Here is a 21797-nt window from a genome sequence, read left to right on the forward strand (position 1 = left end):
ACCTTGATCTTGGCATCATTGTGAGCATCTGGAAGATTTCTCCCAAGTGACTATACTTAGACATACATTCATCACCTCTCCCTTAGAGGTTTTTATTCACAGCAAAGCAGTACAGTGGACGCTCGTGTTGTGAACGTGATCTGTGAGGGATGCACATTCACAACCTGCAGAGTTCGCAACCCGCATCTGCGCATGCATGGGTTGCAATTCGGCGCTTCTGCGCATGCGCAAAGTGTGGTTTAGCACATATGCACATACACGACCGCCAAAACTGGAAGTAACCCGTTCTGGTACTTCCAGGTTTTTGCAGTCCGTAACCTGAAAAAAAGGAACCTGAAACGTCTGTAAACCGAGGTATGACTGTATGTAAATGTTGTTAAATAAATAAATAAATAAATAAATAAATAAATAAATTCTCCTGGGGATCCTGCCTTTGGTGACCCATGGGATCCTATTTTACTCCCTTCTTGTTCAGTGCAAATGTGGGGCCACTTTGTTCTGCAACAGTTTAAACGCTAAGAGCAGAATCTTATAAATGTCTACTCACAAGTTAAATAAATAGGACTTACAGTAGATGTGTAGAGGACTGCAGCAATAAGTAAGCAGCTTTTATTCTCAGCAGTCCCTAATCCATTTATAAGCTATTTATTAGTGTTTGTACGAAATAATGAATAATTTAATGAAATAGTTTTAAAATGACAAATTGGCTTACCGTATTTTTCGCCCCATAGGACGCACCGGCCCATAGGACGCACCAAGTTTTTTGGGGGGAAATAAAGAAAAAAAATTATTTCCCCCCAGGCGCTTGTGGGGCCGGCAGCGGGGAGAAGCGCTCTTCTCCCCGCCGCCCGCCTTCAGACCAGGTCTGGGGACAGCGGGAAGACACGCTGCACCTCCCAGCTGTCCCCGGAGCTTGTGGGACAGGCAGCGGAGAGAAGCACTCTTCTCCCCGCCGCCTGCCTTCAGATCATGTCCGGGGACAGTGGGAAGACGCGCTGCGCCTCCCAGCTGTCCCCGGAGCTTGCGGGGCAGGCAGCGGGGAGAAGCGCTCTTCTCCCCGCCGCCCGCCTTCAGATCAGGTACGGGGACAGCGGGAAGACGTGCTGCGCCTCCCCACTGTCCCCGGAGCTTGCGGGGCTGACGGCGGGGTCTCCCCGCCGTCAGCCTCCAAACCACTTCGGGAGACAGCGGGATGGCGGCGTTCCGCCTCCCTCTGCCCCCCGACCTTGTGGGGCTGGCGCTGGGGCTCTCCTGAAGCCTGGAGAGCGAGAGGGGTCGGTGCGTACCGACCCATCTCGCTCTCCAGGCTTCAGCGAAAGCCTGCATTCGCCCCATAGGACGCACACACATTTCCCCTTCATTTTTGGAGGGGAAAAAGTGTATCCTATAGGGCGAAAAATATGGTAATTGGCTTTTTCTGGATACTGAACCATTTCTGTGACAACTTATAAGTGACATTATTATCTGTAAAGCTGACATTTTAAAAATGTTAGTTTGTAACTCTGAAGCTGAGCATATAATTAATTTTTTATGAGAAGGATCAATAGTTCAATAACAGTATTTTTAAAAGAGCATCTTAAGAATGCAATAAACATTAGATTTTCCGGTTACTAACCAATATACCATCTCTATCAAGTTGTTTAAAATAAAAAGCCATTCCTCTTCAGGACTGCAAAATAGCATATTAAAAACAAATGTACAAATGAAATTACAAATAAGAAATACTTAACAGAATGTTGCTCACAAGAAATATGGTCCTCAGACTGAAACAGGTTCTCCGCCCTGGTATACTGTATGAATGCCTTTGTTTGTATAAAAAAAGAAGCTATAATGTAGACACCCCCAAACTGCTGACCTTCAGTTGTTGTTGACTACAACTCCCAACATCCCTTACCACTGGGCATGTTGGTTGGGGTTTGTGGGAGTTGTGAGTCCAACACTGGAGGATCCCAGATTGGGGAATGCTGCTGCCATGGGTAAGATACAGAACTTGGGCCAAGACATCCAGGTTCAAATCTCCCCAGCCACTTAGTGTTGGTCTTAGGATATTCAGGACACTAAATATCTAAATCTATAATACATTGTAGGGTTACTTTGAATGTAAAATGAGGAGAATCTATGTAAATTAACCTGAGCTCTTTAGAAGAAGGTTGGAGTACATATGCAACTACTAAGCAAAGCATTTGCATTTTTTTTTTAAAAAAAAAAACATTGGGGAAAATGCAATTACTGTACATGGGAAGTTAAGAATTCTTGCTGGATTAGAGTAAGGTCAATGTAGCAAATTCTGTTTTCAACAGTGGCGACCAGATGCCTCTGGCTTTTTACAAGTAGGGCATGGAGATGACATTCTCCTCCCTGTTTGTCCCTAGTATTTGATATTCAGAGGTATGCTGCCTTTGAATATGGAGATTTCATGTTTAGCTACCCATGGCTGTTGCCACTAATATAGCGATCCTTAATAAATGTGATTAAAGCAGTCTAGTGGTCATTACCAAGTCATGACAGAAAATTCTAGCATTATCAGAGAAGAGAACAACCTTCCTTTTCTCTACACCATTCATAAAAGTCATGAATATAAGAACTATATTTTTAAAAATATATTTAAAAAGCAAAATAGAATAGAGCAAATCTTAAACATACAGCTCTAAAACACTGACTAAAGAAAATATCAGTATTGGTTAAAAGTGGTCTAATGCACATGACAGTTAGCTGATATGACTAAGCTGATTCTTGCCTCCTGATTGGATGAAGTCAGCTTGGTTGTCAGTTCTTCCCTCAGGTTTTCCAACTGCTGTCGAAGCTGATTCTTCTCGTCTTCAAAATGTATCTTCTCTTTTTCAAAGTGCTGCTCCAACTCCTTAAGAAAACGAAAAACAATAGAAATGCCTGTTTAGGTTCATTACATACTAAAGCAGGACTCATATTAGTCTGTTTTTCTAATGCTCATGGTTGTTCTATGTATTACTTATAAGACAAACAGAGAGACCTGCTGTTGACACAAATAATATTTAATAAAAGTGCTGGAAATGTTTCTCCTTTTCCCCATTCTAATGAGTCCAACATGCAGAAGAGACAGAATATTAGTAAATTTGTAACAACATCTGGACAAGTCCAAAATTAGGGTAATTCTAAACAAACAAAGGTTTGAGCCAAATATGCCATTTCATAGATGAGAGTTTTAGAAACTTCTAGTCTAATAAAAATATTTAATTTCAAGATGTTATTCTGTAGTGTAACTACTCAAACACAAGGATAACAAATGTAAAAATTTAAGATGTCAACTGAGGGCTTTCATGAAAGTACTGGGACTGTCAGTTTAATATTAACCTGGCCTGTTGAAAACAATGAATCAAAAACAATTACTCCCGGGGGACTTCTGGGTTAGCGCCATTGGCAATGGTGGAGTTCCTCTGACCGAGAGGAACCCGCTCCGCGAAAATCGGGTCTTGCCGCCGCGGCGAAGGCGGAGACCCCTCAAAAATCCCAGGCGGAGGAAGCCTGGGAACGTGGGATTCGGCTGACACCAAGAGCGCCTCCCCTACTCGCAGGGAAACCCTTTTTCGGGGATCCGAAGCGAAGTGGGGTGAGTGGCGCGATGTTTTGAATCGACCACTACTTTTATGGAGTGAAGCCGCACAGCCGTTGCCGGAGAGCGCTGACTTTTTCCTGTGGACAATTGGACTCTAAACAAGTACCCGTGAGTAGAACGGAAAATTGGACTACGAAACATTTTAATTTGGCACCGAAGCGGGAAGGTTCTAAACAGGAAGTCCACCTTCCGCTTTTGTAAATAGATTGAAGCAAAAATTTTGCAAGCTAAAGTCTGGAAAGTCGTATATAAAGGACTAAATTTCCTTCAGTTAAAACCACCAAAACCCCTCTTGGAAGCAGGAGAAGAGGGGGGGAATCTTAGATTGTTTAAGCCTGCAGGAGAGAGAGTAAAGAAAGATAAATTTCCACCGTCTCAAACCTGGGAACGGGGTGTCAGAGACAGAAATTTTTGGGGAAGTTCATTGACTGTGAATGAAACGTCTTTTGACAGATAGTTAAAAAAGAGAAACATATTGATCCCAATGTTGCCTTTTGCATCCAAAAGAAACAAAATATTTGAAAAATGAAAGTAATTTTATTTTGTCGGACCTGCTTTCAAAAGATGGATACAAATTGAAATTGTCTCCTCTAGAGGGAGCTTGTTAAACTGTTGCTGGAGTTGATCTGGGGAATTTCACAGCTGTGGAGATTAAGGATCGTGAGACCAGACATTTGACCTTGGATAAGAATGTGTTTAGAAGAAGTTTTGGTGCTTGCCCTTTGCAAGACAAGCGCTTTGTTGGAGCAGCTGCATGAGAAGATGGATTTGATGACTGTTGCAGTCAATAATTTTGGACAAACAGTGAATACTCACATAGAAACCATTCAGGAACCAACCCAGGAATCTGTTTTGACAGGGCAAGTGCAAGTGCAGAAGATAACGGAGGAGGTTTTTGTTGAACCTCAAGTAATACAAATGGAGAGACCTGAGGCCCTGCAGGAGCATAAGCTGCTGTTTTTGAAGACTGAACCTGGAGAAAGTCAGATTTGGAGAGAGGGAGCATTGTTTGGCTTGGAGATGGGAAGTTGGTTGGATCCCCCTAGGCAGGGACATTTTGGCTTTTGGGATTTGGTTTTGGGCCGGGGGGGGGGTCTGGAGTTGTGGGGGCTCTTAATTTTGGAGGGACTTTGAAACATGCTTTTAAATACTTTCTGGATTACAGTGCTGACTGTGGAGAATGGGCTGACCTGTTGAGGGGGGATGGAGATATTGTTGGGTTGGAGTCTCCCTGAGACATACTCCTCAATGAGAAAGGAAAGAAATTAAGAAAAAGATCAACAAAAGACAAAGTAAAGCGCAGGTATAAACAAGAAGAAGTTCTGCAGAAGGGACATGGAAAAGACTTAAGAGCCTCGGACACAAGATCACCAGGTTGATGGACTAGATGGAATGGATAGAAAGGACTGACATAACCCGAGACCAGGAAAAAGAGACGTTGGATGAAGATTGGAAGAAAGTTTTTAAAAATTTATTTTGAGAATTAGTGTAAAATTAATGAGTGTTAGGAAAATGTTGGAATGAAACTATTTAGCTTTAGTAGAAATGATATAAGGAGTTATGTACAAATAAGTATTAAGTTTTAAGTTTTAAGGCTTTTTATGGTAAGATAAGGTTAAAATAAATTAAGGTAAATTTAATGACAGAATATAGTGAAAGATGGAAAGGATTTGCTGAGTTAATTAATAGGTTAGACTGTTATACAATAAAAATTGAGAAAGATGGAAAGAATTTGCTGAAACAATTAATTAAACAAGAATACAAAAACGGAGGTGTGAGGAGGTCAATGAAACAAGTAAATTAAAGATAATGATATGTAATATTGGATGTGTGTTTTAATGTTATTGTTCTTTTTTGCTATATTGTTGTATTTTTTATGTTTTTTCTTTTTATATATTGTAATGTATGTCCTGTTAAATTTTTTGTTGTTTTCTTTTCTTCTTTTTTCTGTAATTTTTAAACTTCTAATAAATATCATTTAAAAAAACAAAAAACAATTACTCCCAACAGTACATGCCCCCATCTCTCTCAAAAAAAGTATGGGACATCTTACGCAAGGAAACAAATAAGTAAAAAAACTAGCAAAGTTGCTACAGGGGAATTTGAGACTATTCTTGCAACCTTTAAAGAAAGAGTCTAGCCCATGGGTTGGTCTTGGACCGTCACAGAGTACAATTTGGCCTGGGAGGCCATATCCTGAAAGCAACATCCACCTGCCCATTAGATGACGTCACTGATGACATCAGCTGATGGGTTGGAGGTCAGGGTTTTAAATCCTGCATCGGCTGCATGTTTTGTTGCTCAAGCAGAATTCCATGCACAGGGTTTCTGCTGATGACATTTGTTAGGTTAATCCTGGCCATTTCTCTTTACTGTATGGTATTCTAGGTCTATTCTAGCAGTTCAAAAGCATGTCAAAGTGCAAGTAGATAAATAGGTACCGCTCTGGCAGGAAGGTAAATGGCATTTCTGTGTGCTGCTCTGGTTCGCCAGAAGCGGCTTAAGTCATGCTTAAGTTTTTGAATATTCCCAATCTTTAACTCTACATGCCCTTTCTATTGTTTTCTGCTAATTTACCTGTCCTATCAATCAATGAAAGAGATACAAAAGAGACCTAGAAGTCTCTAAACAGTGTTGTAAAAGACTGAGAAAGCAAATTCTTAACTTACCTGTCTATTATTAGCCAATGAGAAATTGGAGAGAAATGCTGCCCATTTTTTATATAAGTGATATTAATATGCAATCTCTTCTGCCTAAAATAATTCGTGTAGCTGAAAAATTTGCTACATGCTTCCTCTTGCTTTTACAAGCCTCTTACTGGAAAATATCTGGAACTAAGGTATGCTATATACTTGATTTTTTAATTCAAAATCTTTTTCATACAGCAAAACTAAGAACAGTCCTCACATTATAGTTCTCTTACCATTTGCAGTTTCTTTTTCTCCTTGTTAGCAGTGCTATGTGCTGCCTCAAGAGCAGTATGATGTTTCCATGCCAACTCCTCCAAGGTCTTAGAATGAGCCTCATTTAATTGTGCAGCCTCCCCTTCCAGCCTGGCTTGCAGTTTTATCAGCTCCTTCTCATAATATTCTCGTTGTGTTTCCCTTGCTTCATTCACTTTCTGTTAATTCAAACAAACAAACTTGAACTCATGACATCATCCATTTTTTTCCACTGTAATCATTGTCCCCGCCTATGACCTTCAGTTCTGCAACTCTACCACCATTCTCTGTCTCATACAAGACTCCACCCATATTCTCTTGGCAGCTGAAAACTCAACCTTTGCTGTAGTACTGGAAGTGTCTCAGGGACAGTGGGCCTAGAAATAAAGCATTCTGGGTGAGGCCTTGACACCCCTCTCATAAAGACCAAAGAGGTAAGTCGGCCTTGGAGCAGACATGCTTCCCTGTCCCATTAGTGTTAACAGAATATGTTTTTAAAAGGATAAACTGAGGGAGAGGGTACAGAAAATACCCCCTCCCTCAAATTCCCAGTGTTCTGTGGCCAGCATAAAGCAGTAGGGCTTAAGAAGTGGCTCCTCCACCACAGTATTTCCTCCTCCCACCCTCCACTTTAGGACTGTTGAATCGGAAGTTGTTCTTTTTGAAAAAGCATTACTTCTTTTACCTTCTCCAGTGCAAGAATTTGTTGCCTTTGTCTTTCATCCAGGCTCTGCGTTTTGCTTTGTAATAGATTTCTTTCATCTTCTAGCTGGGACAGTTTCTCCTTTAATCTAGATTTTTCTGATTCCAAATCCCTTATTGTAACTTCCTGGGTCATTTGTGTAGCTTGAAGCATTCCAATATGACCTATAAGAAAATAAAGTATGAATTTAGAATCAGAGACACATCCAACCACAATTGTGTTAGAAGGGCATCAACCATATCCTATCTTGGTTTAAGAAGCACGAGTCTTTTGTTCCCATGCTCTGTACCTGCACTGCTGCTTCCCTGTTCTTTTTCGTGTTGTGTTGTGGTAATTCAGAAAGTTTCCCATTACGTCTGATCTGGGAAAATATGGTTACCAGGTTCAGAACAAGCCAGGATCTTAAAACCAAGGTTTGAAGTCGGCTGAATGTCCTTACCAAAGCTGGTAACCACAGGTTATCAGTTTGGATGTTAATTGGAAATTATGGTTCCCACGGATTTCCAAGGATCGATTGCAACACACTGAGAAGGACGGAAGGAAGGGGCTGCATGTGTGGGTACAAGGCTTGTTCATATCTAGCTTTATTAAGCTGATATGATTGCCTCAATGCAGCTAAGTGTTATTTAGACCACAATCCTATATACCAGGGGTCACCAACTTAAGGCCAATGGGCCGGAAGCGGCCTGTGGAGGTCATTTGACCGGCCCACGAGCCACCCCCGAACCGAGCTGCCCGCTCATGCGCTGCACTAATCAGGTGCAGTGCAGCAAGGGGCCTCGCTTCTGCGGCACCAGAAATCGCGTCTGCGGAGAGACAGACACCAAAAATTGCAGGCGTGCGTGCTCACACACGCAAGAGATCCGACCCACGGAGGGATCTTCGCGGGACTGATCCGGCCCAGGCAAGATAAACCTTGCTGACCCCTGCTATATACATTTACTCCTATGTAAGACCAATTGAACGTAGAATGACTTATTTCTAAGAAAACTTGTATAGAACTTCACTGTCAGACATACTGCTCATATAACAATTTTATTATTTAATGCCACACTGCTCTTATACAAAATCCTGCCTCATTATGTATGTTCTCCAAAGAAATCTTTGGGCCACAAGTGAAACCACAATGTCTTTTGAAGAGTAATTCTGTCATAGAACATTCATAGTTAACTCATTTTATAGTTAACTCATTGACACAACTCTTGAACTGCTAAAGTAAGAGGAAATCACCCTAAAAGTCCACTGAACTTCTCCACTGCCTAACACTTGCAGCCCTGGCAAATGTTGTAGTGAGCGAACTGCAGCATACCCAGCAGTTCCCATGATTATAAAGCTTTTCTATATCTTGAATAAAGAAATCCACTAATTCTCCTTTTTTCCAGGATCCTGAACAGGCTACACTCAATAAGAGCATCAATAGCAGTGCTGGGCTCACAGAAGGTTATGCCCAAAATTATTACTGTATTGAATAAAATTTCTGAAACAGATTTTGTTACTATTTTAGAGAGGCAGGGAACAATCAGCAACAGGAGTGCATAACTGCCAGCATCTGGGCTGGATCTGGCCCATGACACAATACCATCAAGCCGGTAACAACTCTTGGTTGCACCTTTTCACTCAATTGTGTGCCTCAAGCCAACTGTATTTCTGCGCTGGGCAGGGAGAAAAGAGTTCTAATGTGTGGACCAGCCTTCAAATTGTAAAACAGTAACAAGCCAAAAACCAGGAAGGCAATCCATGAAAGATTATGCCATAATAAATGTGTAAGTTTTCAAAACGTCACAAGAGTCAGTTGCTTTTGCTGCAAGAGGTACCCCTTCGGAAATTATAAAAGTTAATTAATAGAGAATACAAGACTTCACACTGAGTGTTTTGGAATCTCTCAGTATGTATGTTTGCATTATATAGTCAAGACTTTAACCATGATTTTCCCCCACTATATTTCACATATATGCTAGAAAGTTCAAAATTTAAGACAGCAGGGTAAGGAAGCTCTGGCCTGCAGGCCAAATTAGACACATGAGGCCATTACCCCCAAACCAAACATATCTGCTGTACACCAGACATAATATGTGACACCAGGTATGGGGCAGGTAAAAGCTGCAAAGAACTGGGAACTTAAAGTGTGCTCCCAATTGTTCCTTGGTAAGCAGCACTCCTTGACAGTGCCAATAATTTGATGATTTGTGCTGATGGATAAAATGATTTGTGCTGATGGATAACTTATCTGAAGTTGTCACCCAATGTCATAATGATATCAGGGGACTGACAGCTGGGCAGCCCTGCCTACTTGTTGTAGTGACCTGTGGGTTGGTGGGAGAAGTGAGAAACTGCCTGGCCTGGGCTGCTACATTCCCATCACTCTTGATATAAGGAAAGTCTAGCAATAACAAAAGAGTTATACTATAAGCTTTTCAATTCATCATTTAAAGGTTATAAACGCTTTGTATAAAACAGGTTTTTTGCATTAAACTACTGAACAAAAACATTCTGAATATATACTTAAGGTAAATTACATACAAAGCACATAAAAACATATGCACACATACTGGCTTTTAGTACTAGATCTGTGGCCTGTTGCTGTAAACGTTCTCTAGCAGCTGCTAGTTCACTTTCAACCTCTTTGTGTTTGCTTAACAATGACATTTCCTCATCTTTGACATCATCCAACTGTTTTTGAAGAGCCTAAGAGAAGAGAAAACCATATTAAAAGGACAAAGTAATGTTTTTTAAATGGGACAACTATGAATGAAATTTACCAATTTATAAAACAAAGACTGCTAGCAACTTTCTTGCCTGGACATTCTTGCAGTGCTTTAGTCACAAAAGTCTGTGAGCCTCTTGCATGCAGGCCTGATGTACCAATGTGTCTAATAATTAATTCCCCACCCGCCGGAAAACATCTGCAGCTGTTCTAGTAAAATGTGTACATTTTATGGGACACTGTTCAAAGTAATAGCACTGTTAACAGAAAATTAATTGGTGAACAGTGAGTGCATTCTTTCCACAAAACGGATTGGATCTAAGAACCATGACTAGAAGGAGAAACGGCTAATAGTACTGTTCTGCAAAAGCTTGTTCAAGAGTTCACAAAGTACTCTAACAGATATTCTACAACAGTTCTCATGCTTCTGTTTCTCCAAAATATTGCAAAAGCTCTTGCACAAATGGAAGAATATGAGTTAGTTTCACTTTTCTGGAACAACAAGGTATAAAACAGCCCCTCCATGGGAAGATATGTATTTATTTATTGCACTTATATCCCACCTTCTTTCCTCCAAACTCAAGGTGGTGTACACAGTTCTCCTCTCCATTTTATACTCACAATGACCCTGTGATGTGGGTTAGGCTGAGCATTAGTGACTGGCCCAAGTGAGCTTCATTGTTGAGTGGGTTTTTGAACCCTGGTCTCCCAGATCCTACTCTGACATTCTGACCACTACACCAAACTGACTTCTGCAGAAGGTACATTTAGATCTACCCCAATCAACGCAGAAAACAATACAATGTTAAATGTAATCCTTTCCTTTTACATTTGATGTGGCTGGGTGGGTGTACAGGCCCACAAGCCTCACACTCCATGATGAAAACAACACACACACACACACACACGGAAACAAACAAAAATACTAAAACAGCAACATGACAAACAATCATGTTGATAATAAGATAATATGAAAAATAGAAGACATTTTTCTGAATGGAAAGAAGGGACCAGACAGGCTTCCACCATCAGGAAGGCTGTGTTCTAAGTACCCATCAAGCACAACTTAGGTGGTGCATTTTTAAATTGTATGGCCATTCAGGTAAGTCAGAATAAATGTTCCAGTAATAGTATAGACATGTTGGCATTCTGCCCTGACAGAAAAAAATGCAGTTTAATTAGAACAACATATTAAGTTCCCATTACAAAAATGAACTTTAAAGAAAATATGCCAACTTAAAAAGCAGCTTACAAGGAAAAAGGCATGACTAAGCTATGTGTGACTGAGTGCAAACCAGTGTTATGTATTATGCATGCTCAATATATAATTTTTATCCCTTTTTCAAGCCTTGAAGCTATGTTAGATGACAGTCATAGAAAATTGATAAGTGCTTAAACTGCACAGAGACAGAAGACTGAAAATGCCATTGTACTAAATATTAATGACTGCATTATTTAGCACAATATATATCAAATTTGCAGGAAGAATGGCAAGAAGAACCACTTCTTAGTCTTCGGGGCTGGGGGAGGTAAGTAAATCAACATTTAAAACACATGCATTTAGTCCCATGCGGAATAAAAGCAGGAGAATTGGCTAAGAACGGTCAAGTGATAACTAATTAGAAAAAGATGTTCAAGAACTATTAGAGTTCATGACTACACCACAGAAGTGAGATTTCAGTGAGGCAGCCTACATAAAATGAAAAGAAGAAAGCTAGAATACAAATTTAAGTTTTGAGGTAAGTATGGAAGAGGTTTTAGTAACTTTTAGTCACAAGCAGCAAAATCCACCAAAGTCCCATAATCCATTATTGGATACAAAATAGGTTAAATTGCAAAAAAGTTTATTATTAATATTACTCACTATGGTAAATTTACATACCCCCCTTCATGCATAGATCTCAGAGTGGTTCACAAGATAAAAAGACAACATTCATAATAAAAACAAGAACAAAACTAAAACAAAACAATAACTCCTCTCCCCCTATCCGCTTTTTAGTTACATTTCAAAATACAGTGGTACCTTGGCTTAAGAACAGCTTAGTTTATGAACAACTTGGATTAAGAACGCTGCGAACCCGGAAGTAGGTGTTTTGGTTTGTGAACTTTGCCTTGGAAGCAGAACATGTTTCGCTTCCTGTTGAGTTTGTTCCATTTGTAAATTGAGTCCCCCGCTGCTATGGGAAAGCACACCTTGGTTTAAGAATGCTTTGGTTTAAGAACAGACTTCCGGAACGGATTAAGTTTGTAAACCAAGGTACCACTGTAACCATCCCATCCCAGGAGAGTAACTCTTTTGGCATGCATGCCTAGTTTATGTGCTCATCTGTTCAAAGCAATGGAGAACCCAGTAGAAGGGTAACAACCTTTTACCATGGAGGAGAGGGAGCATGTGACTGCAAGTTCACACACACAGCACTAAACCATGTTTTTGCATAATATGTAACTAGGATGCAGAGGATCAAAAGATATTTTCTGAGTGCACTCCATTGCAGTCCCCTATGTAGCATCTAAAAGCCACTCCTTTGGGTAAGGGCAATTCTCTTATAAAAGGTAAAGGTAAAGGACCCCTGGACAGTTAAGTCCAGTCAAAGACGACTATGGGGTTGCGGTGCTCATCTCGTTTCGGACCAAGGGAGCCGGAGTTTGTCCACAGACAGCTTTCTGGGTCATGTGGCCAGAATGACTAAACTACTTCTGGCGCAATGGAACACTGTGATGGAAACCAGAGTGCACAGAAACACCGTTTACCTTCCTGCTGCAGCAGTACCTATTTATCTACTTGCACTGTTGTGCTTTTGAACTGCTAGGTTGCCAGTAGCTGGGACAGAGCAATGGGAGCTCACTCTGTTGCACGGATTTGAACCACTGACCTTCTGATCAGCAAGCCCAAGTGGCTCAGTGGTTTAGACCACAGTGCCACCCGCTCCCTTTTGTTCTCTTACCATGGCAATGGCACCTACCTGTGAGGTGCTGGAACTGAGTTCCGGTGAGTTCAAGCTGAAAAAAGAGTCCTGGGTCAGGGGACCCCCTAAAATGGTGTCCAAAGTGACGCTGGTGGCTTCAGTCTGAGGCTGAGAAATTGGTGGGGTGGTATCCAGTGCTCCCATTCCAGCAGTGCAAGAGATGTGTGCAGGTTGAACATAACTTTTTATTTCTCTTCTCCCCTGCACTTCCCAACCTCAAAATCAGCTTTGGAGGATTAGGAGACTCTCCAGAGAAGATTTGGGGAGCATGGGGAGGAGGAGGAGAAACATCAGCAGAACTCCACTAGCACTGCTTTGGATACAAACCCAAATTTGTTGCATCAATATAAGTGCCATCTGCTTGCCCAAGGGGTCCCTGGATCAAAGCCACCAATTTTAACTGTTAATTACTTCATATTGTCATTTGCTTTCACTGTTAGAAGAAAATCTACTGTAGTTTCACCTGGAAAAACTGTATCATAGTTTTGGATATAAACTTGAACAAATGCCATATTTAAATGTTTCACCCTCTAAATCTACTGTAAGGTGAGGAAGGCAATGTGTTTCTGCAGCTAGCACAGCAACGGGCCCTTCAGCAATCTAAAGTCCCAAAGGCAGGAGGAAGGAATAGCCATCCTCAAAAACCATCAATATGGTAAAGCAGAAAATAGAATGACTGGATCCTTTATATCAGGAATGGCCAACTGGTGCTCCTTTAGTAGGAGTCATCCTGCTGTTTGCTTCAACCTGTCCCCATCTCAGCATCTGGTGGCCTGAGAGAGAGAGAAGCAGTACATGACTGAATGTTAACAGAAGGGCACGTGAGGAAATTCTCTATTTAAGGTGGGGAGTGTTGGAAGTGCAGCTAACTCAGAAATAGAAGCTTTCATGGGGCTTTTTTGCATGGGTTATGCAACTTCCCAAGCAATCTGATGTGAAAGTAGAGTTACCCATGCCAAAACAGTTGTGTGAAACTTTTAAAATAGCAGTACTGCATCCCTCTTGAGTGCTAAGTTGAGGGATTCCCAAGAGGCTTCTGCACTTAGGGCCATTATGAAGGCTAATATGCAGATATGTTCCATGCACTGCTTTTGGTTTGGGCAGTACTACTTCTCAGACAACTTGCAAGGGAAATAGCAGTGCCCAAGTGAACAGCACCCCACAAGGCACTACAGAGACTCATATTGAATGTCCTCACCTTTCACACTGAGAGGGCACCTGCCAATTTCAGCATGGGGGCATGAACCTTACTCTGAAGGTGTCTGGATCTCAAGTTGTTTGGTAAGGAAGCGTCTGGTACAACATATGAAAGAAGCTGACGATCACAGCTTAAAACCTCACAAGTAACTCAAAATTATTTATATGTTTTGGATGCAACCGTGTCATCAATTAGCTTCACATCTTTTTCATTTATTTCAACTAAACTTGTGTGTAAGTAAATTAACAAAGTAGGTTTTTTTTTATAAACACCTATCTTTGCACAACTTTTACAACCTAAATACCAAAAGCAGCAGAGTCAATATTAGTTTCCATATAGTAAGGGACAAAATCAACCAGAGTTTGACATTCCCTATCTGACTCAGATAAGAAACTAAAGGCCACTTCAAAACGTTTTATCAGTTTGTTTGTTTGTTTGTTTGTTTGTTTGACAAAGAAACTACTTTTGTGTAGAAAGAAACTGTTAGCTAAAATTCATGCACACATAAATTATTTCCTTGCATATTCAATATATGGAACACCCAGTAGAACACTCTATCCCTTAACTATACACAGAAGCATTGTAATGCTTTTCACTACGTGTAACCACTTTGTGCTGAGGAAAAGCCCAGCAACTGAGTCTTTGAGATCCAGTATGCAATAAGTCATTTATCATGTACATAGGAAAGGTGTGAAATAGCCAAGTGGTAGTGACAAAGACTTGAAACTTCATAATCAACATACAAATGGTGAACCATCATTACTTCTTACAGGTTACATTACTTTTGTTCTAAACAAATAATGTAACAATTCTCATCTCACCTGCACATTGTTTTCTGCTGTGTTGAGTGCTACTTGAAGTTTCTGACATTTTTCTCGTAGACCACCTGCTTCATCCTGTACCATCTGCAATTCAGTCTTAAGTTTTCCCAGGTTTTTTCGTAAAACAGATTCTTGGCTTTGAAACTCCTTTCTTAGTTCTATTTCCTTCTCTTTGCAGGTCTTCAGGCTTTCAGCTGTAAATAGCTGCGACCTTTTCATAGTATCAAGTTCATGCTCATAGAAAGATTGAGCTTTGCTGAGTTTACCTTCATAGTCCTCAATTAGCTTTTTTCTTTCCACTCTTAGCTCTTCAACTTTGGCATTCAGTTCTTCCACATCCCGCCTGTGTAATTCTTCTAACTTTTCCTGTCCCTTATTTAAAGTAGCATTCTGGTTCTGATGGGTCTTTACAAGTTCCTGGACCTCAAGTCTATGTGCAGCTCTTAGTTCTTCAAGAGCTGAACGTTTATCCTTTTCCAACTGTACTTGTAATTGTATAAAACTCCGCAACCTCTCCTCAAACTTCTTTCTAATTTCTTCTACTTCCCGTGACATAGTTACTACACGCTGAACATGCTGAGCTTCTGCACAAAGTTGCATATCCTCAACTCTGTCTTTATATGCTTCAAACTCAGTTAAAGCTTGATGCTTCATCTTTTTATGATCTTCCAATGACTCTTCTAAAACCTGGATTTTTCTTTTGAGATCCATTTCCTCAGAAACTTTACTCTTATACTGCAGAATCTTTTCTCTGGTTTCTGCAATAATTTGTTGGATTTCTTCTTCATGAGCATCTTTGAGGGCTTGAATAGCAGCCTCATGTTCATCATTCTTTGTGTTCAAAGCATATATTACCTGCACAAATAAACATATAAAAGATTACTTCATTACTCAGAAAAAAGAATTTCAAAATAATCTGACAGGACACTTTGTGGCATGGTACTGAAAGCCACGTCATTAAAAGTGATGTTTTATTGTGCTATTAAAATGACAGCAAGTACAAAGAATACATTAATATTAAAGAATAAGTACATTAAGTTAGCAAAAGCAAAAAAGGCTTGACTTCTTTTTGTGATAAAGGTAAGCAGGAATGCTAGCAAAACGTTTTGAAACTAAACAATACCTATCAGTTACATTTACAAATTTCATTATATATCTTTGTTTAGCTAAATGTAAATGTAACTGATAGGTATCATTTAGTTTCAAAACGTTAATATTAATGTATTCTTTGCTCCTTAGCTGTGTTTGGCAAACATTTTGGTTTGACTCATGCTAGCACCAGCAGCTCTTTGCATGCTAGATAGAGGTGGCTAGGATGCAAAAGAAGTTTGTTGGTTAAAGAGGGACAAGGCCTCTGAGGAAAAATGTCCAGGGTCATGTTTAAGAAATCTAGAAAGAGGGGGGAAGAAAGAACCATGGGGGTTTTTTTTGGGGGGGGGGAATTAGGCACGAATTGAGTGTGAATGGAGATATTTCAGAAGATGTGTAAAAAATAATTTCAGGGACATGCAAAAGTGGGGAGAGGAAAAAAGAAAAAGTATTGGCCACTTAGAAGCCCTAGATTGGGAAACAGTAAATTATGCCTAAAATGGGGAGACTGTCCTAATATCTCCAGAGCAAATGTCTGGACTCAGCATATGGAAAGCTGACCTATGTAAATCTTTGCTACAAGGGAAAAGCTGTGGTAAAGAATTTAGCATTTTTCAAAGATAGATTGAATATCAGCAGAAAAGGATGCCAGTGATTGCTAGTGGATTATGCCAGGTGTTTTCCTTTGCCTCCCCCCCCCCCAATTTTGTGACAGGCTCTTTCCTTGCACCACCATTTTGTGACTGGAGTGCCTTAGTAATTTTCAACCATCTCAAGTGAGCCTTGTGAGTAGAAAGTTTTGGAATCCCTGATTTAAGGAATAACATATTTATTTGGTGTGATTCTAAGTATGTACTCTTGCCTGAGAACACATGATCAATCTTGGTCAACTTATTCCAGCACTCTTTGCAAGAATCCCAGCAACCAGGAGGCAATAACTGGTTCATCATAAATTGGCCAATAGCCAGTCTTCTCTGCGCCCCAGATTAGATGACTCCAAAGGATTCTGGCCACCCTTGAGAAGCTGTGCTCAGAGTCCCCATCACTCCCTTTCCAAAAGGGGTCTCTAGGAAGGTCTCTCTGCTTGATATTAAGGGACAAGTAGGCATTTACAGGATTGATATAATACCTCCAATGTATAATAGTACTAATATGAGAATGATGTGTGTGATGGAAAGAGGATAAATATACCAGTTGTGGGGAGGGAGGGGGGTCGTGACTCGGCAGCGTCAAAGGGAATGTATGGTGCTATTACAATTTGTTGGAAAAGAATATGTAAGGAAAACAATAAAAATTCACTTGGGGGGGGGAGGCAATTTTGGATGAAACTAAAATGCAACCCTACAGACATCATTTGCAACTGTGTGTGTGTGTGTTTAAAGGTATGTGAGGGTACCAACGAGGCTTTCTTCCTGCAACTTGTAGATTTTGGCAGGAGAGAGGTCTTGGTCAAGACCATAGCAGAAGTGGAAGGTTTGTACCAAATGGTGTTACTCAGCTTTTTATTAGAAACCCCCACCCAAAAGTTATTAAGGTTTTTTTTACAAAAATGTGAAAATACCACAATTTTTCAATTGACTTCCTACGATTCAGGACAAAGCACCACATTTTGGAAATTCCCCACGAACATCAATGCCGCCTTTGAAATCCCAGTAATGGCAGCCCTATGCTAGGTTCCTAATAAAAATAGCCCTTACATACCTATTTTTTTAACTGGCATATTTGAAAATGAGGTATTAAACATCATGTCTGATTTGCGTTCAATAGGTCTGTGTTCAATTGGAGTCCAAAAGAAAGATGGAGAGCCCTGAAGAGACTGGAGGTGCAGAAGGGCTTTGTTTACGCTGCTTAGCCTCCCTAACAGCTGATGTGAGGGGTAGCACAGCAGCAGCAGCAGCAGCTACTGACACTGCTTTTCCATTTGTCCTACAGCCTACTGCCAGCTCCCAGAGCTTTAATTCTAGTTGTTGATATTGTTGAACACAGTATTTTCAGATTAGATTGAAGAAAAAGCGAAAGAGAGAGCATTTAAAGGGTGCTCCCCACTTTACACGGTTTCACTTATGTGTGCAGGGGCCCAGAACATAACCCCCACATAAGTGGCAAATTAAACAGTAGTTTAAAAAATGCATTGTGTTGGACAAAAAGGAGTAAGAACCGTGCAAAGATTGCACTAGACAAGAATGGAAAAATTGTTCAGTTTGTGATCTACTCTGTATATCAGACTTTTAACATAGACTAAGATTGCTTTGATATGGTAAGAAACACAAACGCAGCTGGGCCACTCATGATGCAAGCCTCCCCCAAAGAGATATTAAGAACAATTTCATTTCTGATAGGCAACTTTTTTCCACCTCACTTCAGTTCTTACACATTAGCCCTGCAGGAAAGAAAATACTCCAAGTATTTTTTTCCTCAACCCTAACAAAAAGGAACGATAAAAGCATGCACTGTATAATTTAACAACCTTGAGTAGTCTAGCCATTACAAAAAAAATAAAAAAAATAGAGAGTAATAAAATGGAAGACATTTCTTATCGGAGGCTGTGCTCCTCAATGCCCTTTCTTCATGAAATCCCTGGTTTATTTCAGAAGCACTGGCACATTTATTTAAATAATGCAGCTGTTAATTTTTGAAAAACCTGACTCACAGCCTTTCCTTGCTAAGCCTACACTGTGCCTTCCCAAGTGTGGGAAGGGAGCCACCAAACACCAAGGTTGCAGAATGAGCCAGTGGCTTCAAGTTCCTAGCTTTCAGAACTGGGCCCGGAAGTAGTCCACAGTCCAACTCCTTACCAATATACTTTAAGCTGGGTGAAACTTGAACAGGTACTGCTTTGCCTTGCTACCCATCCTTTGAGGCATTAACCTTAGAGACTTTAAACTTAAGGGAAATGAGTGACCAAATATATACATCAGAGGTACCAATCCTCCAATTTCCCATGGCTGACCGGTACAATGATCGTCAGATTCATGGCTGACCATTGTCATGAAGATATACATTTCAATGCTAAGGTGTAGGATGAAAAGTAGTATGTAAAGTTTAAACAAAGGAGGTAAATGTTGCTAGTGTATATAATTATAATGCATTTAATACTTCTAAACAGTTTTAATTTTGTGAACAACATTGGGAGGGGTTGCACTAGGCAGGCTAAAAATTCACACATGAATCTAGACACAGACATAGCACAGTACTTGTACTATATTTTAATTGGTTTTAAGCTGTCCTGTTCATTTCACAGTAGCTTAACATTATTTGTATAAATTCATATTTTGCACATAAACTCACAGGACTTTAGGTAGAATTACTATGTGCAACATTAGAAACTACTAGCAAAGGTTATCTACTCTTTTATTGGATTCATATCCCACTCTATCCCAGGGGCTCAGAGCAACATAAGTTTCCCCAAATGCTACTACTTCTGCCCAAAGAGTTCACAACCTATAAAAGAAATTTACATTTACAAATCACACTACTTTAGATTTAGACTGTCATATGCCTTGGGATGAGTCTACACAAACTGGTTTAGATGTCTGAACATTTATTGCAGTCAAAAGCCTTAGGACTCTCTCCCGCCTTGTTTGGCAGAAAAACAATTTTTACTCCAGAGCAGATGGCATATTCTTGCATGATCAACTGTAGACGGGCCATTATCTGCTGCTAGCAATCTCATCAACATGATGCTCTTTTCATCCTGACTAAATCCTATGTGTTGTCTTGCCTATACAGTGGTACCTCGGGTTAAGAACTTAATTCGTTCTGGAGGTCTGTTCTTAACCTGAAACTGTTCTTAACCTGAAGCACCACTTTAGCTAATGGGGCCTCCCGCTGCTGCTGCACCGCCAGAGCATAATTTCTGTTCTTATCCTGAAGCAAAGTTCTTAACCCGAGGTACTATTTCTGGGTTAGCGGAGTCTGTAACTTGAAGCGTATGTAACCCGAGGTACCACTGTAACTGCTAGATCATACCAACCAGGATTTTTTTCAGCCAGAACTCAACAGAACTCAGTTCAGCCACCTCTCAGGCGGGCGCCATTGCCATGCTAAGAGAATGAGAGGTGCTCATGGTGAGTTCTGGCACCTCTTTTTCTAGAAAAATAGCACTGATACCAACCATAGGGTAAGATGCTGAAGTGTACACGCAGCTATGCCTCAACAGCATACCAAAATATTTACCATAGTGCTACTTTTTATTTATTAAATTTCTATCTGGCATTTTATCTGCTGCTTTGCATGACATCTTCAGGGGAAGAAAAGACTAAGGAGACAATCCAGAATGGAGTCCCTAAGATGGTTGAATGGTATCTTGTATGCCTCCTTTCAGCAACTCCTGCAGCCAAGCTAAAGTTTTGCTCTGCTTTCCTTTGGTCCATATCAGTGAGGCAAAGAGAAGGATTTTGTCATCTGGTCAGCCCAGGAGCTCCATACACACTGCCCAGGCAAAAATAATGTGGGAGACAGCAGTTACAAGTTACCAGTCTCTGCAGCAACAGAAGGTGCTGTGATTCTCCAGCAATTTGACTTCACCCCCAGAGGCACACTCTATTGTCTCTTGACACAGACAGATGCCAATAACAAATCCTGCCTTTCCTCCAAAGAAGAAGGGTGGCAAATATGTCAATACTATAAACAATACAATTGCAGAGTGGCAAATATGTCAATACTATAAACAATACAATTAAATCTTCTTTAAAAAATTAAAATTGTGTTGCGTTAGTACTGGAGTACCATAGCCTTGTCAAGAGTACACCATGTACCATGGTATTCCACAGCTCTTGTAGCCTAGCTTTGGATAGACCTTCATGTAGGTCCAAGCCCCAACAGCCTGAATACAGGAATCGCTTGGGAATCTAGCTCCTTTATACAGAGATTTGAGGCATTTAGCACTGGTAATACTGAATACAGTACTATTCATGCAGGATTCTTGTGCTGAGAGAGAGAGAGAGAGAGAGAGAGAGAGAGAGAGAGAGACCTACAACACACTCTGGTATCTAGGTTAACTTGTGATATAGAACAGATGCAGTTGTATTTTCATTTCCACTATTTTCAGTCATTTGCAATTCAAATCCACAGAGAATGCTACATTCTTGATAAAAAGATTACAACCCTACATGAAAATTTTTGCAGCTACTGAAATAATAAATGGAATGACAGACAACCACAGAGCTCACTCTATTTAACCTTTGATACAACAAGCTATTGAACAAAAGAATTTTTTGATTCCCTGTGCCTTTTCAAAGTATGCATTGTGTTAGATCTTATTTTTTCAAAATATAACACATATTCTGTAGCTGCAGGGTATGCCATCCATTCCTCTTAGCCAATACAAAAATTATACACTTGCATAACCAATGCTTTAGTGTAGTTATTAAAATACTTCCTTTTCTAACACATAGAAATGCATGTACAAGTGTTATCTGTAATACCTATTCATATCTACTCATAAAATATTTCCCACATAATCAACTAAAATTAAAACTTTCCTTTCTAAATCTTTTAGTCATTAACCTACACAACATTTGATGTTTTTCTTTTTTCTTTTAGCAATCAGAGCCCTCAGTCATAAGGCATGGTTGGCAGATCACACTAACACAAACTTTGGCTTAGTGAGACTCTGTGGCTCCTAAAGAGGAGTTTGCAGTCTCTTTGCTCCACCTTTTGCTACTTCTCTAAGCCAGAGTTTGGCTTAGATTTAGAATGTTATCCAAACCTGAACTGATGCTTAAGCTATCTCTTCACTAACCACAAGCTACAGAGGATGACATAATTAGAGTATGGCAGG

General features: G+C 40.3%; 1 protein-coding gene across 8 annotated transcripts in view; it reads right to left on the reverse strand.

Moving 5' to 3' along the window:
- FAM184A (family with sequence similarity 184 member A) overlaps positions 1-21797 on the reverse strand; it is a 67492-nt gene that overhangs the window by 31131 nt on the left and 14564 nt on the right. For all 8 annotated transcript variants that reach the window (XR_014006288.1, XM_081187628.1, XM_081187626.1 and 5 more), the window contains 5 exons: positions 14927-15781; positions 9787-9922; positions 7220-7401; positions 6516-6713; positions 2738-2860 (listed from right to left, as the gene is read on the reverse strand). Coding sequence is in view for 7 of the 8 variants with exons in the window: in XM_081187628.1 (XP_081043754.1) it covers positions 2738-2860; positions 6516-6713; positions 7220-7401; positions 9787-9922; positions 14927-15781 (1494 nt within the window). In the remaining variant the exon portion in view is untranslated. The remainder of the gene's footprint in view (positions 1-2737; positions 2861-6515; positions 6714-7219; positions 7402-9786; positions 9923-14926; positions 15782-21797) is intronic.

The sequence above is a fragment of the Podarcis bocagei genome, assembly GCF_964188305.1.
Source record: "Podarcis bocagei genome assembly, chromosome: 3".
In the NCBI taxonomy this organism is placed as follows: domain Eukaryota; kingdom Metazoa; phylum Chordata; class Lepidosauria; order Squamata; family Lacertidae; genus Podarcis; species Podarcis bocagei.